Below are 16,966 nucleotides of genomic sequence, written 5' to 3'. Positions count from 1 at the left end.
ATAATAATTGCAAATATATTTTTATGATCAGTAAATTATTGTAGAAATGAATGTCAATGACACAAATTCCTAAAAAAGTAATTCTATCAAACTCTTTGATTGAAAAATGCTCATTTTGAAAAATAATAGCCCTTTTTTTCATAAAAATCACGTGGTATGACGTTGTGGCCATTGCGCAATAATTGTCTGACAATCGGGAAGGTTTTTGTTTTGAAATTATAAACAGTCCATCAACTTTTATTTTATTTTTGAACTTTAAACTGCCTTCCTGATAATATTATTTCCTGATAGTAATAAAGGTAATTATTAAATATAATCACCGTAAAATTTCTGTGAAAGAAACTGTTTCTAGTTTCAGCAATCATTCTTATTTTGTATTGTTTTTGAAGTTAAAACAAAAATTATTGTAAGCTATTTTGTCTCTTTTATTGTGATATATTTATACCAAAACTTTCTATCATTTTATATAGAATGGCTGGGTATCCAAATTTACCAAATGATCAATTTTTACCTTCTCCTACTTCATCTTATGCCCCCAGAACTCCTCCACCACAAAGAACAAATATTCCTCCAGCAGTGAGTTACAGATTTGTTTTTAAATTATTAATCTGTATTCAAAATTATTAGTGTTTAAATCATGCTTTATACCTTACAGGCTAATTATGTACCGCCATCAAGTTCTCCATATCCTGTTGGGGTAAGTGAACTTTTCCTTATTACTCACCGTTACGTTACGCATGAATCATTTTTATTTTGTTTCAAAACTTACCTTCAGTTGAAGACGATATTTTCTTTCCGCTCAGTTTAAAGTTTAGTGATAAATATTATATTGTAGTTAATATTTATTTGCATCTCTAAAATCTGGAAATGGATCCGTCAAATCCAAAGGTATACAGTGTATAATGATTCTTAAAGATTGTACGGTTTACTTTTTGTGGTATATTCCTAAAGTAGTTTGTCTATATTCTAGATGTCAGTGTATATTTATATACATAAAAGTCTTTATCCATTAGTTTGACAGTCTTTTGATCGTTATGACTGTGTTATTATTGTGATTGTTAGAATTGAAAATCTTCAGCTGTTTTCATAAATTATTTTTTAAGAGAATCAGAGCTGAAGTTTTCACAAAGAAAATTTCTTTATTAACTTTTTTGTTTTAATGTATAACACAAACAAAAGTTTATTTTTTTTTCTAAAATACAAATTATGGTTTCATAAGAAGTCTAAAAAATTAAAATATAATTAGTATTTTTAAATAGTTATACTGGCTAATTAGTGTTAAACCTTTTTACATGTTTAAATTGTTAATTTTTTTATAAATATCACAAATTCTTGCCATATAAATTAATTATAATTTATTTCCTAGCACTATAAATATTAACGAAGGTATGTTTCTTCAATTAAGATCTATAAATTTGTAAGACTCTTATTGCAAAATTATTAGATTGTAAGAATTAATCATATTTTTTTCCTTAAAGAAAGAGCACTCCTTCACAACTAAATTTTCCACAACAGTCTGAAAACAAATATCTGTTTAGTTTAAATAACATAACCAATAAGTGAGGTATTAGAAAAAAATACATTATGAAGGTTTTATGAGAAACAATTGCAAACATTAAAGACAATTTATTTAAAGTTAAAGTTTAGTTTTTAATTAAAATTTTATTCAAGAGATAGCCGTGCTTAAGTTACTCTATGTAGGTTATTGCCCAGCCATAATTTACCATAATTTATGACTGCTGACCGGAAAAAAAAAAAAAAGACTGACTAGTTTTGGAAAAGTGAAAGAATTTTTTTAAAGTTTATATTTGTAAAAAATTGGGGCGAGAATGTAGATTTGACAGTACAGAAAAAAAAATCATGGAAATTAACAAAGCACTTCATGTACTCAAAATAACTGACATATTTAAAATATTATTTATTATTTATTTTCCTTTAAATTTAAAACTTATCAAAAAGGTTTGTTAACACACTATAAAACAATCTTTTCAAAACAACAATTTGTAATAATATAAGGATGCAGTAAGAGAATGAACTTAACAAAGAGTTGTGCAAATATTTTTATTGCAATAATTTACGTGTGACAAAACTTTATATATAAATATATATATATATATATATATATATATATATATATATATATATATATAAAGTTTTTTCTAGTCAGTATCATCATCTGCACATGAACTTTTTCTGGTTTTTAGAATTTGAATGTAGCAAATTAGCTGATTTCATTGCCAGAATGCAGCAAACAGTACATTTTTATATTTTTTATATCCTTTTAATTTTCTTTGAATGATTTTTCAAATCATTGATAATTTTTAGAATACCAGGTGAAATCAATTCTGATTTCAATTATTATATCTGGGGAAAAAGGGGGATTGTTTAAAAATGCTTCTAATATGTTTGGAAACTTCTTTTAATATCTAAGTGGAAATATATTATTAGCAAAGTATTTGAAATAGCTAAATATTTTTTAAAAATTTATTGAAGCTCATTAAATTCTGGTTTAGTATTAAAATAAATGTAAAATTAAATGTAAGTTAATGTCTAAAAAAATATTTTCATGTTAAAATTACTCTTGTTTAAAACTTATGCTTCTAAATTAAATTTAATATTATGTATTGTGCTCCTAAATTAAATTCAATATTATATATTGTGGCAGCATGAGAAAATTTTCTAAATGCAATTTAAAGTATTATATTTTAAGAATCTTGATGAAACTGTTTAATAATGTGATCAAATTTTATAATTTGATCACATTTGTTATTGTATTATCATTGTACTATTGTCAAAACAATCATTATTGTCCGTGCACTTTTTTTAATATTATCAATATTGTTATAGATGCACTATTGTCAAAAATAAATAAACACCTCTTCTTATAGGGATTGCAAGGTACTTTGTCCTCAGTTGGTAAAGATCTTGGTGGAATGTTAAAAGGGTTGACAAAAGTTGGTGCTAAAGCATTAAATAAAGTCTTAGACCATCCAACTTTAGTAAGTATAAAATTTAAAATATGTAGTTCTTAAACTATATCATATATTGTTCTCATTTTATATATTGTTCTCATTTTTGACTTTTGATTTTTTTAATTACAAACCTTTTGTTAAATTTTGTTCTGTATATAAAAGAGTTTTAATTTATTATGTAAGAGTTGTATACTATTAAACTAGAATAATAAAATTTTTTAATTAAGGATAATTATAAGTATGTAGAAGAAGAGTTGAATATTTGTTATTTTAGTTTTTTAAATATTGTTAATTTATTTATGTCTACATTGTTTTTATCCTTATGACTACAACCTTATTAAATTAATTCTGAATTAGGCTAAACTTTATGTCAAGTCATTGGGGCATTGCTGCAAAGGCTACAGTGTTATACTGTCCTAAAGTATTAAATGGTATAATTTTAAAATTGTTAATATTTCCTAAAAAATATTAGTATGCAGCCATATATTTAGAGCAATAATTCAGTCTACATATCATTAAATTTAAAGTACATATTATTCATCACATCCAGTGATGAGTGTCAAAAGCTGTTTGCCTCTTTTACTGTTGACTTTTTTTAAAAATTTTACTGAATATAAAAGGATTTATTATACAAATTAAATATATTTTCTTTGTCTGGCAAATAATTATTATACATTATGCATTTTTTTTCTTCAAAAAGTGCCAGATATGGCAATCTAGCCTTTCTTTCTTGTTTCATCTCTATAACTGCATAATGTTCAACATGTAGCAATAATTTTGCTATTAATTTTATTGTTTTAAATCTTTTTTTCTATATGCATTTTATTTATAGTGACTTTAACATCAGCAGATGTGATCTGCAATTTTTTATTCTTTTAAATCATTTTCTAAATTTTTATTTTATTTCTGAAGATGTTCAAAAATAATATAACTCACAGCCAGCACTTTTCAAAATAAAAATATGTAAAGAAGCTCAAATAAAAATTTAAATCCATGAGCTGAGAATAATTTGTATGAGTTGCTGTTAATTTAGATTTTTCAACACAGCTTAGTATTTCCTAAGAGCTTAGCTTAGTATTCCATAGAGAGTATTTCCTAATTAATTTTTGTGGGGTTATAGGTTTTGTCAAATGAACTAAGGTTTCTATGAAATGAAAGGTTCCGTTATTTCAAAGTAGTTGGAACAATTTTCAAATGCTAAATTTTCTCACAAGTTGATCTGTTGTTGATATGATTTATCAATCCTTGAGTTCATATATTGCAATGAATTATTTTCCTTGGCAAGCTTAAACTTAACAAAAAGTATCTATGATATTTCATTTTTATTTGGTGAAAAGAAATATTGAGCTTTATTGGCATTTGCAAAGTTTTTTTTTTTTTTTTTTTTTTTTTTCGAAAATTGTTGCATTTGTCTATACAAAATTAAAAATACAATTAAGCTTTTTTTTACTCTATAATTTAGATAAACATTATCTTGGCTACTGTGATTGTAGATAATGCATTCTAAATAAATATACTTAGGTGCATGTCGCTTCTATTCTATTTACATTTCTATTCTATTTACTTAATTCTATTTACTTAAAAAAATGGGAAGATTTAGAGGCAAATAGTTTTACATTTCAATTGGTTGTAATATTTTTGATATCATTGACCCCATACTGTGTACATTAAAAAGGATTAAAACCCATGTGTTACATAATATTTCAGTTCTTTATTATTTATTTATAGAATAATAGCCATATGTTGATTTTTTTTTGATTTTTTTTGATTTTTAAAGGTTTCAAAAGCTTGCAGTATAGATGGGAAGAACTAAATATGATTCTTTTTTACCAGGTGGAATGACATTTAAACATAAATATCGTTTGTCAGTACATTTACTATGTGCAAAATGGTTTTCTATTTCTTAATTTAGTTTTTTTTTTTCAAATGTTTTCCTTTTTTAATTTTAAGCTCTTTTCTCCTTCTGTTTGCACTGTTATGCCTGCATCATCTGATTTTTGTAATTCATAATTTCATTATTGATCATTTTATTTAATTATATTATTTTTTCAGGAGAACGTAAAGAGTGGCAATGTTATTCAATTTGTGTCTCGTATAACTGGTCAATCTCTCCAAATTTTACAATCTCCTGATGGTAGATTAGTACTAGATTCTCTGGGTGGAGATGGTCACCAATTTGTCAATGGTAATCAGCAACGAAAATTTTATTATATTATATTATATATATTATTATATTATGCATTTATTTATATTATATTATATTATATTATGCATTTATTTATATTATGCATTTTATATGCCTGTATATGTATTATTAATATGGTGTTTTATCAATTAAAAATGAATAAAATAGTTGATAAGTAAAAAAAAATTTCTATGTAGTAAATATAGCTTCTTCATATTTATAAACTTCTCTTGCTTTGTTAGTAATTATTATATTAAGTAATACTCAATATTTTGCTCTTAAACTTCCTATTCAATTGAATTTCTCAAATAATCATCTTGGTCTCTCTTGTTTCTATGAACAATTTTTTCAGGTCATCAAAATAAGCTTCTTTAACCACTACAAACACGTTTACTGATCTCTTAGATAGAAAGTAGTTGTGTGAAAATTACAGAAACATTATAAAAGATTTTATTTTTGATTTAGAGAAACACACAGAAATGACCATTTGAGTTTTTTTATTTAGGTCTTAAATAAAAAAAACCCTATTAATGCCCTAACTAAACTAACCCGCATTATTTCTTAAGTTTTGAAGTTTAAATTTCTATAGTGACAGAAAATTTTTTTGCATTTTTGAATGATTTGGTAAGAAATATACAGTAATTTTCAAGAAAAGATGCACAACTAAATCTAGCTATTTTTAATTTGATTATTCAGTGTTATGAATTTTAATTCCCTCTTGTGTTTTAATATGTTTTTACAGCTCATTTCACTGTTGTGCAAGACAGGGAAGGATACATACTTCTTCAGAATAATTTCAATTATCTAGCCATTAAGGATGGAGTTGCCCAACTTTACTCTGCAGTAAATAACTTTTCTCTGAATTCCTTTCATGGATGTTAATTATAATATTATTTATGATATTCCTTAAAATTATTCTGTCCTAAAATTTTACATATTCAAACTTAAAGTTAAAAGATTAATTTTGTTTTCTATTCAATATTATGAAACTGTTTATAATTTTTTAAGGACTGGATAAGAGTTAGTATCCTTTATTAATAATACTGAAATTGTTTATGCTACATAAATTATTTAAGCTGGAGTCTAAAAATTTAATTTCCTATTACAGTTTAAGATAAAGCTACTGCTTCATTGCATACTAAATTTTTGCCTCAACTATCTAAAAGTTTAAGTTGATGTCTAAAACTAACAAAAATGCATGCTTCATAAATTGCTAACACCTACATCACTATTGATATAGTTAAAAAAATGTGAAAATTTTGGTGATTAGATAGATTTAGTGTTAAATTATAGTCTTGGTAACTTTAAATAGTTCTTATCAATTACTTATTTTGAAGTAATTTCTATTTCAAGGCTACATTCCTTAAAAATTTAAATTATTCATAATATAAATGTTTAAGTAAAATACCATTAAAATTTATAATTTGACAAAAAGAAATAAAGATTAAGCCTTGCCTATATTTCTTGTCAGCAAAATATAGGCTATAAATCCCTAACATTCATTTAAATCATTTGCGTCATAGTATTTACTACCATTGAATTTTAATTTGCTACAAAAAAAGGCTCTCTAAGCTGCTTGTCGACTCTTTGTTGCCAAATGCACTTGAAGCCTTTTTTCACTCCAAAAACACGTAAGCACATTCATCTAAGAAGGTCTGCAAAATTAAAAAACTTGTTAAAATAAATGAATAAAATAAGACTAAAATATTATCTATCCTCAAGAACCTTCAATTTTTTCAAAAATGTCTCTTTGAACCTTTTTCTATTAGGCTACTCATTTACGAAATGATTACTAACTTTTATCTAATTAGTTTAAATTTCCATAGTAATAATTTTTGTATAATTGTGTAAAAAAAGGTGTTATGTATTTATTTTTAATGATTGCTTATTTCAGGGTCCAGGAGGTCTTCCTACTCCCGAATGCCGATTTAAAGTTAGAGAAGTTCTAATGCAAAATCAGTTTGTCACTCTGGAATGTGTTTCTGAAAGAGGAAGATATATAGCAGTTATGCCCAATGGTCAAATGAAATCTTCAATTGCCACTAGTGGAGCTGACCAAGACACACATTTTGCTATTCGTTTGATTGTAAGTTGTTCGAATTCTATGTTATCTTTAGGTAAATGGTCCATATCCGGAAAAAGCTCCTCCAAAATGAGCAGTCGGGTATTTAAAAAAGAAAAACTATTGCAGAACTTTCGCTCTAATAAATTTTGTCAGTCTCTTGGTAACCATTCACGGATAAAATATTCCTAATTTTTTGTATTCTTAAAGAATATTTCTACATTTTGATAGTTCCTAAAAAATTATCTATCGAAAAAAGATTTTTTTACTTTGCTTATTGCTTGCTTGAGAATTTTTTGATAAATAATTCTTAAAAAAAAAATTTCATGAGTAATTCTTAATTTCATAAGTAATTCTATTCACATACTTAAGTTGAAAAGTACTTGAAAAAAGGTATGCTATTTCATTTTTAATAAATCAGTTAAAAAATTTTCAATTTTTAAAATTTAAAAAAACATTTTATCTTTTTTTTTTTTTTAAATAGGTTCAAATATTTTTATTTTTTATCATAAAAATTTGTGTACCCCTATATTATTTTAAAAATGTTGCTTATTATATATATTCTTTATGGATATAACAACTATTCATAATAAATTTAAGAACTTTTACTATCCAACATTAGAAATTTAAGAATACAATAAAAATGATCTTTTTTTTTTTTTAGTTTTACAGTAAAAAAAATTTTTGTAGTCAATGTAAAATTGTTGTCACCAGGGTAATATAGTTTTTTTTTCCCACACTTTAATGATTGTAGAAAAATCTCCCTTGTATAGAGTGTTTTATTTATTGCACAATACTTTGCATAAACTGGTGGATTTTTTTCTCATTTTGGCAGCTCTTTTTAATCAGTTAATGTGTTCTAGAAAATCATAATATAAAACTCTTTACTTTTGGTGTGTGCATTGTTAGTTACTTATTAATTGTTTTAGGGTTATAAGACTATCTTCACAAAATTTTCATACTGTTAACCTTTTTTAAATAATATTTTGACTATGTTACTTCCTTATCATTTCTGATTTAATCATTATAAAAAAATTAATGCTTATCTGCAACTTTTTTATTTGTTTATTAATAATTTTTTCTTGTGTTTTTAGTTTAGTCCTCATGGAAATGTGTCGAAAAAATAACTCCAATCTCAATCTCCTGTTATCCACTTTTAGCTATTTTGAAAGTTTATATATTCTACTGCAAAGTTTCTCTACACTTGTATTATTTTCACTTTTTTGTTTGGTTCAAGAGCTACATCAAATAGTGTGCTAGTGTAGTTTTTTTACTGTAAAATGTTTAATCTACAAAATCTCGATTTTATTTTCACAAAAAATAAAATAAAAAAGAATTCACTTTTTGAAAAACTAATGTTTTTAAATCTGTAGTATTTCATGTGTTTTTAGCTACAATTTTACAAAAATTTTGTTAACTTGAGCTAGTTTAAGTTTTATATCTATAAAAATGAGTGTATGTTAGAAAACAAATGGCTTTATTTTAATAAATAAATGTGCGAAAAATTAGATTGATTTATTTTTAAAAATTTTTTTTAACTTAATTGGTTATAATTATTTTTAGTTTCAATTTCTATGTTTTAATGTATTACTTTTTTTTTATTTGAAAAATTATTTTTTAAAGCACAAATTTTTATTAATGTGAAATAATATATAAAAAAAATGATGAAAAGATCTTATTTTGTTATATGAAGTAACATTTTTGGATTTGTGCATTTATGTGAAGGTTATCACAGAATTTGATGTAAAAATACTTCATCTGTTTATGTTTTACCAGAAAGAAACTTTATAATACTTTAGTATCTCTGAAATTAGCAATATAAAATTGCTACTGTTTCAGTTTCTTTTCTCTCAAGTGCATTAAAATTTCATTTTTAGTTACTAAAAATTATATCAAAACAAAGATATACAAGAGATTATTTAGTTGATCTTCATTTTTATGCATGTTTATTGAATCTGCATAAAAATTTTAAATATTCTTTTTAATAGGTATAGAGATTATTTTTTTATTGTAAAAAAAAATTTTTATGTATCTATAAAATATTTTTGCTTTTTATTACATGCACAGCTTTTAACTTGTTGCAGCATGTTTATCATTTACTTATACATTTTACAAAAGTTCACATTTGTCACTTATTATGCTAGCTGTGCTTCATTATTAATAAATATGTTATAGAACTAAACTAATTCACTCTCTACATAAGTTATTATCTGGGTGAATTTTCTTCCTTTTTATTATGTCTTCATCAAATTGAAAATTACTATATTTTTTAAATACACTTTTTGAAATATCATAGAGATTATAATTATCTTAAATTTCATACCTGTAAAAAGTTTTTTTAATGTTAAATAACACAACATTTGCATCTATTTATTATATTGTTACATATGATTTTTTCCTGTTGCAAAAAATAGTATTATTGTTTGTTAAAGTGGGAATTGAAAGCAATGATGTTTAAGATGTTTTAATTTAAAACTATGCAGTTTTCTTCTTGCAATGATAAAAAGAATACACAGTTTTTCAATGTGCAAAAAGTTAAAAAAGTTGGATTTCCTTCTTCAGTTTTGTATTGTCTTTTGTGTGCCCAGTTTTGTGTTTGAAAAAAAAATGTCAAACCTTATTTTTTATTTGTTTTATATCTAACCATATCATTTTTTTAAATTAAGTATATGCAAATAGTATGCTCTATGTTGAGATCTTTTTTTTTCTTGGGGGGGGGGGAAGTAAATATACAGTGCCTCGTTTTCTCTAATTTTTTTATTTGTATTTAAATATCAGCTTTATTTTTTCATCTACTTCAGTCAAACTCAGAATTTATAGTTTTGAGGCACCCTTGCATTCTTTCCTCTTTTAATTTTTTTTTAATTTCTCATTTTTCTTTTTATTTTTTTCCATCATACCTATTTTACAGTGCGGTCTGATTTTATAACTCTATGAGTAATATTTATTTTTAGTATATCCATTTCTGATTTTTATACTATTAGACTCTACTTTCATTTCCTTCTTTCTTTTCAGTTTACAATTGAAATCCTGTAAAACATTCTGAATGAGACTGATTTTACAAAAGTCGATTATATGAGTTTTAAATGATTAATTGGAATTATTTCATGTTCAGTTCAAATAAATCATAAAATAATTCTTTGCCCAAAATCTTATCTGTGATAGTTATAATTTGTTTGCCCATTTAGTAATGTTTTTTTATTAATAATTTTTTTATCACAATACATGCTATGATAATGAAAATCACTAAGTGCGATCTAAATTTTTATATTTATCTATTACTAGAAGTAAATATATGTTTGTGATTAAATTCTATAACTTCTAAAAGTAGTGTTTGTTAAAATTAAAAGTTTACCAATGTTTATCATAAAGAAGTTAAATTTTATGAACTAGATGTTTTTTATAGTATGGCATACTCATACGTGTTAAAAACTAATACCATGTAACTTAAAAAATTAGTTTCATGAAAACAATTGTAATAACTTTTATGGATTACATATATTAGTTATACTCTTAGGATTGAATCTTTCATGAATATTTTCTCTGCAAAATATAGGCTGTGCAATAAAATTTACTAAAGTGGAATCAAAATTTTTTATTCATTTAATGAGAAGGAAGAGAATTAGATTCAAATTTTAGATAAAGTTGTTCTTTGTAAAAAGTAAAACTTGAAGGTTGTATTTGCAGTTTACATTTTATGAACTAGATTTTTTGCTAAAGTTTGCTATGTATTATATGATGCATTTTTTATTGATAAATGATATTATGTAATTCTTGTAAGGCAATTCTTTCACTGTAATGAATATAGTCATATAAATTATCAAAAACAAAAATATTATGCATATGGATTATTGGTCACAGTTTTAGTATTGAAGTATTTTCAAATGCTTTTGTGTTTTGTGCTACAATTACTATTTATAATTCCTAAGTACTAAAAGATTTTTTTTTAAACTTTGTTCGTTCTATTTCTTACTCTAAATCAGAAAAATAACTTTTATAACAAGAACTTATTTACCATATCTTATTTTATTAATAATTTGAGATTTATTTGTAAAAACTGAGTTTCTCTTACCTTAAACCAATAATAGAAAAAGTTGTCTTCTATATCACACCATTCTGACTTTTTTATTTTTAAATTTTAGAAATAAAATGGCATAGATATGAATATGACTTTTAACTAATTTAACTTTTAGCTGTTGAATCAACATTTTTCCTTTCTGAAATTTATTTTAGACTGTAACCACAGGAGAATTAAAGTTCAAATTTAATTAGCGAGTAAAAATCATTTCCTTATAAAAGAAAATTTAATTTAGCAATATTTTATGTCTTACTTTCTATAAAATTCCATTACTAAATATATACTTTTATAAATTAAATAAAAATTATGAGACATATTTAATAATTACATTTTAAATCTGTTGATTTTTGAGGTAGGAAAATATTAATAGATTCTGAAACATAAATATATATAATTCCTTTTTATTTTTTGTGTTGTAATAAAAAAATTTATTAATTACAAAGATTTGTTCTGCAAACATGCTTTAAAATCAAAAAGTTTTCTGCAAAAATATGTATAACTATGAATTAAAATTTGAACCCTCTTAAAACCTAACGTCTGTCTAGAAGGTTGGCTGAACTTAAGTATGAGTTTGTACTTAGCAGGTCTCAAGTTTACTGTGCTTCTTAATATGCAGGGTATTTCATAATCACCTTCCTTAATATATATTTTTAGAATCCTTGTCAAAACAATTTTGCAATTACAAAATTTAAAGAAGGGAAATGCAAAAAAAGTCATCAAAATCTGACGAACCGCAATTGAGGTAGACCAGATTCAAAACATTGAAACCTATTTGATTGCCCAGAGAAATTGAGAAGAGGTAAAAGACAATTATTAGAATGACCTTCAAGTTTTTTTCCGCATTCAAACTTGTTTAGATCTCTTTCATCTTCTTCATCAAAATCTCTTTCATCATCTTCTTCTTCATTTTTTTTTCTTCATCTATTTTAAAAACCTGCAACCCCTTTTGTAATTACTTTTTTAATTCATTTTTGACGAAGATTCTAAATATATATACAGTCGACTCTCGATATAACGACCTGCGTGGTGGTCAGGGTGCAAATGGATGTTATAACGTATCTGCCGAATAATAATACCATAAATATTAACTCGTAGCATAAAAATACTTGACTAATTTTACAAAAGAAAATTCTCTACAACTATAAAAATTAGGTAAGAAACAAAAAATAATTGTATTAATGCAACTTTTATTTCTCTGTTAATATGTAAAAGTATCTTTTAAAATAATACTTCTTAAGTGAAAGATGATTAAAAATATTATGCTGGTTTGATAAATAACAATATTGAAAGATAACTTAGGAAATAATGGTTGAATTAATTTCTTTGAAACTTTTTCTCAGTAATATGATTTAATTCGGTCGCTATATTAAAATGAACGGTTCAATGCAGATGTTCTATTTAACATCAAAGTAACATTGCGTCTATGCAAAACAAGGGGGACTTTATAAAATGATCGCTGTGATGGGGATCGTACTAAAGATCGTAAATTGAGTATATAAATATATATTTAGTACAGTGATTTCAAAATACCCTGCATTACAGAGTTTTTTGACTAATTGCTTTCCTATTTGTTAATTTTAAATGCATTAACTTATGAGTTAGTTTTTTAAAAAATTGGTAACCTTGTTATCTATTCTAAGGTATAAGTATATACCAATACTTAAAGTAAGTTGTAATGTGATACTATGTGTTGACACTGAAAAAATTTTATGTAAGTTTAAGAAATAAATATCTATTTTTATGAGTGATATAGTGTTTCTTAATCTTTTGTCTTAATTTTGAAGAGCAGTGCAAAAAAGTAAAAATTTGAACACAGATATCTTTTGATCTAATGAACAGATTTTCACTTACTAAGGTGTGATCTTAATGTTCTAAATGTAAAGAAAACTTTAAAAATGTTTAATAGTTAATGCAAGCAATATTTTAATATCGAACGTAGTCTAGATTAAGCTTTTTTCTTTTTATGAATTTTTTTGTAATTTTTACTCTACTACTAAGTATGATAGCTGTACTACTAAGTATGATAGCTGTTAGTAAAATACGATCCCAATAGTTTAATCTAGGAAATTAGCCATTATTTTACTCCTAGGGCATTTTTTTAAATCTTGAGAACTATTAAAGCGAATATAAAAATATTTCTCTTTTTTTAAACGATTCCAGAGAGAAAAAATTTTAATTTTTACTATTTAATAATAATATAAGCATTTTTGTACTCAGATGTATAAAAACTTTTCTTAATCTAATGGGAACGAAATTCAAGTTCTCAAAAAATAAAGTTTTAAAATGTTGGAATATTAATATTTTGAAGATTTTTTTAGGAACTGATCTATTTTAATCAAACTTAGTTACTTAACAATACATAGTTTAAAATTATGCACAAATTAATATATCTTACAATGCTAATGTCCAACCTTATTTCTGACTAAATAATTTGAACTGCTTCATTTTTTGAGGAAAAAAGTCGAGAGTTATTTATTTCAACTCCCGGCTAATTTTTTCTTCTGTTTGCGCTTTGTAGTAGTAGTTGCATGCCTACTGCTATCTTTGTAAATCATTAAAAGATAATTGCCATCATAATGTGGACACTAAAGTCACATATTTTCAAAATAAAACAAAGATGATGCAAATATCTTTGACTATCAGCATAAAATTTATAAAACTTTTGACGGTATTTCACTATAAATTATTTATTTTTCCTTATTCAGCAGTATTTACCAGTAATATTTCTTGATCATCGTTTTTTAATATTATTCTCTGATACTTATGCGTTTTGTATGTTGATTATGACTTAAAGATTTAAACCAAGAAGTATTCTTTAATTATAAAGTAATCGCATGATATTACTTTAATCAATATTTCATGATAAAGATATTTAATTACAGTTTTTTTCTTATTGTTGAACAGTAATAAGTTTTATTTACTTTCATAAAAAAATTTCAGATAACACTCTGTTCGATGCCATTAAAATAATTACAAAATAACTACTTAAAAACCTAAAGCAAAGTTAAAAATTAACTAGTTTTTTTTATGGAAAATATGTAACAAGTTTTTACGGTAACCAAAAATTTTAAAAAATATGTTTTGGGATGGAAATTATAATGAGAACTGAGCAAAAGTGTTAGGTTAGAATTGAAAAACATATCTGTGTTAACACAATAAAAATATTGAGATCTTGATTTTTAATTTTGATGTAACCATCTGTTTCTCAACAAGAAACAAATTTCGAAACAATCGTGGTAGTTGGTGGTCTTACCGTTTTTTAAGTCAGTAATGATTATTTTTGTGCAAATATGTCGCAATTTAGTAAGAAGTTGTAGCTTCTTTTTATTTAATTGCCTAATCTGTGAACTGATCGTTAAGACACGGTTCCCAGTAGAACACCGAATTCAAGCATCACTGGCTGTGGTCAGTAAGCGGGTGGGTGATCACTTTGATCAGCCTGCGTAGGGATTGAGGGTGATAGGTATAGGTCCTCGTTAAACTGTTCTACCGTAAAGTGCGCGACTTCGCGCTCTTGTCTTCGGCCTACCAAAGCAGGGAAGCCATCCATTCTGCAGAGGATGTCTTCGGATCATTCTCAGGGATGGCGACAATAGCCATTGGCCCATTGTGCAGCTCTAGTGTGACGTAAATAAAGTACCTACCTGTGGACAGGGACAAGAAAGCAAATAAATTTCCGAGTGTCCAATCGACAGGATCTGATCAGATAGATTTCTTAGGGCGGTTCATTTTGTCGTTTAAAACATCGGTCGTTCACAAATAGTATTCCGTAGAAAAGTCAAAGGTTTTGAGGGTTACAACATTTGTTTTAACCCATAACATTTGGAACCTTTAATTACTGTTAGTCCTGGGTTCAACGGCGGTCATAAAATAAAATAAAATTACTGTTAGATCCAATCAACAGTTCATTTTTTATTTCATATTTTTATTGCCCTTAAGAAATTATTTAAGGTAAAATGCTATTGAAAAGGAAAATAATGATTTTTTTAATAAGTATGAATTTTCTAATTACAATGTATTTCATAAATTATTAAAATATTACACATTTATAAGACTTTCATTATTATTTCCCAGTAAGCTTTTTAAATGAAAATAAAATTGTCAAATTTGTTAATAAAGAAATATGCTTCATCATCATCATCAATGGCTCGACACTCCAGGGTGGGCATTGGCCTTCTCAAGAAGTTTTTTTTCAGGCTAACCTTTTTTTTTCTAATGTTTTCCAATTTTTAGTTTTTAAGACCAAAAGGTCTTTCTATGCTTCCCTAATAACAATTTTCAACGTTTTAAGCAGCTCGTTTTAGTTTTTTTATTTTAAAGAAAACCATGTTTCTGCTTGTTTTATTCAGTTTCAGCTACCAGCATACTTTACACCAAAAACAAATTTTAACTATATTTCAATAGTCAGACATAAAAACCGCCTTAAGATTATTCCTCTTATTAGGTGTTTTTAAAATAAAATCTTTTATTGGTAAATATGTTCGCAACTGACTTTATTTTCTTTATTTATAAAGTTGGGGTTCCGCCGAAGGAAGATTTGCCGCTGGTTTAAACTATACCCTTACTTATATCGGTTTCTTCCTTTGCAGTAAAAAAAAATCGAATTTTTTTTTCTCTGTATTCTACAGAGAATAATTAAAATTAGTTAAGTTATAATATTTTTTCCATTAAAGAATACTTAATAACTCACGTGCATCTTTGCTAAATCAAAGGTCGATATCCTAAAATGCAATTCGTAGAATACTCCTTCACCATTTTCAGTGTGCTCTAATTAAGACTCTCAACTCGACCTCTTTGCGAATCACCCTGGATTAGATCTCCTTTTCCTCTTGTTTTTTTCAGACTTTCTTTCCTCGTGGAAGAGTCAAACAAAAGAACTTTCCCTTGTCTGCCCAGTCATCAGCTCTGGTGCCTGCTTTTCGAGGTCAAACAACGCATTTTGGTTGATTAACGCTGCTCCGGTCAGTTGTTTTTCGAACAATCCTGAAAAAATAAATTGATGTAATTGTTTAAAAAAATCGTTTGCGGGGAAAAAATGTTTTATGATCTAGATTGGCCATCATGATGCGTAAGTGCAAGTGGATTGTAATGAAACATTCTATTCACAATTATTTGTTTTTAAGTGTGATATCTAGTAGCCGCATCGCATGCGTTATCGAATGATATAATGGCTTTAAAAAATTGTAACAAATCTAATGATAAGCATGTTTAACGCATCCCATGTTTTCAAATCTTGCATATTGAATTTTTGCTGAAAAAACTATTCAATAAGCCAGAGACTTCAAAAAAAAAGACTTATTTTTTTTTATGGGGAGAATGGATAGAGAGTAAAATTACGTCTTTCGTTGTCAAATAAATATGAACAGTATTCAAATTTTTTTTTTTTTAATTTTCTAAAAAAAATCTATTATGCAATTTTATAAATTTTTAACGAAGAATAATTTCACTTAAAGTAAATAGTACGCTGTTTTTCCTTAAAATAAAGGAATAAAATTTTTTTGTTAACCAAGAAAATTTAAAGGAAATGAAAATTACAAGAATTAGAAAAATGCAATTCTTAAGGAGGGAGTAAGTAATACAATGAAATGTTCGCATTTTTATATTAATCCTAAATGATTATTGACCATATGTATGTTCTTAAATCTTACTGATTCAATAACTAGAATATA

General features: G+C 25.5%; 1 protein-coding gene across 2 annotated transcripts; it reads left to right on the top strand.

Moving 5' to 3' along the window:
- The first annotated feature begins 16 nt into the window (after nt 1-16).
- On the top strand, nt 17-11,170 carry LOC107453086 (uncharacterized). Of its 2 annotated transcripts, XM_043042760.3 has the most exons (8): nt 17-299; nt 471-576; nt 656-697; nt 2,889-2,999; nt 5,025-5,157; nt 5,900-6,000; nt 7,052-7,243; nt 8,314-11,170. In XM_043042760.3, exons 2-8 carry the CDS (start codon nt 472-474, stop codon nt 8,344-8,346), a joined length of 717 nt encoding a protein of 238 aa, XP_042898694.2. In that variant the 5' UTR covers nt 17-299; nt 471; the 3' UTR covers nt 8,347-11,170. The 2 variants fall into 2 exon arrangements, with proteins under 2 accessions (XP_042898694.2, XP_042898695.2); XM_043042761.3 differs by lacking the exons at nt 17-299; nt 471-576 and having other exon boundaries at nt 692-888.
- Nucleotides 11,171-16,966: the final 5,796 nt, after the last annotated feature.

This window comes from Parasteatoda tepidariorum, chromosome 8, assembly GCF_982258835.1.
Source record: "Parasteatoda tepidariorum strain Cologne lab strain chromosome 8, Ptep-v5.0, whole genome shotgun sequence".
NCBI lineage: Eukaryota > Metazoa > Arthropoda > Arachnida > Araneae > Theridiidae > Parasteatoda > Parasteatoda tepidariorum.
Note: the sequence above shows the minus strand (reverse complement) of the source record. Positions and strands in the feature narration are given on the sequence as shown.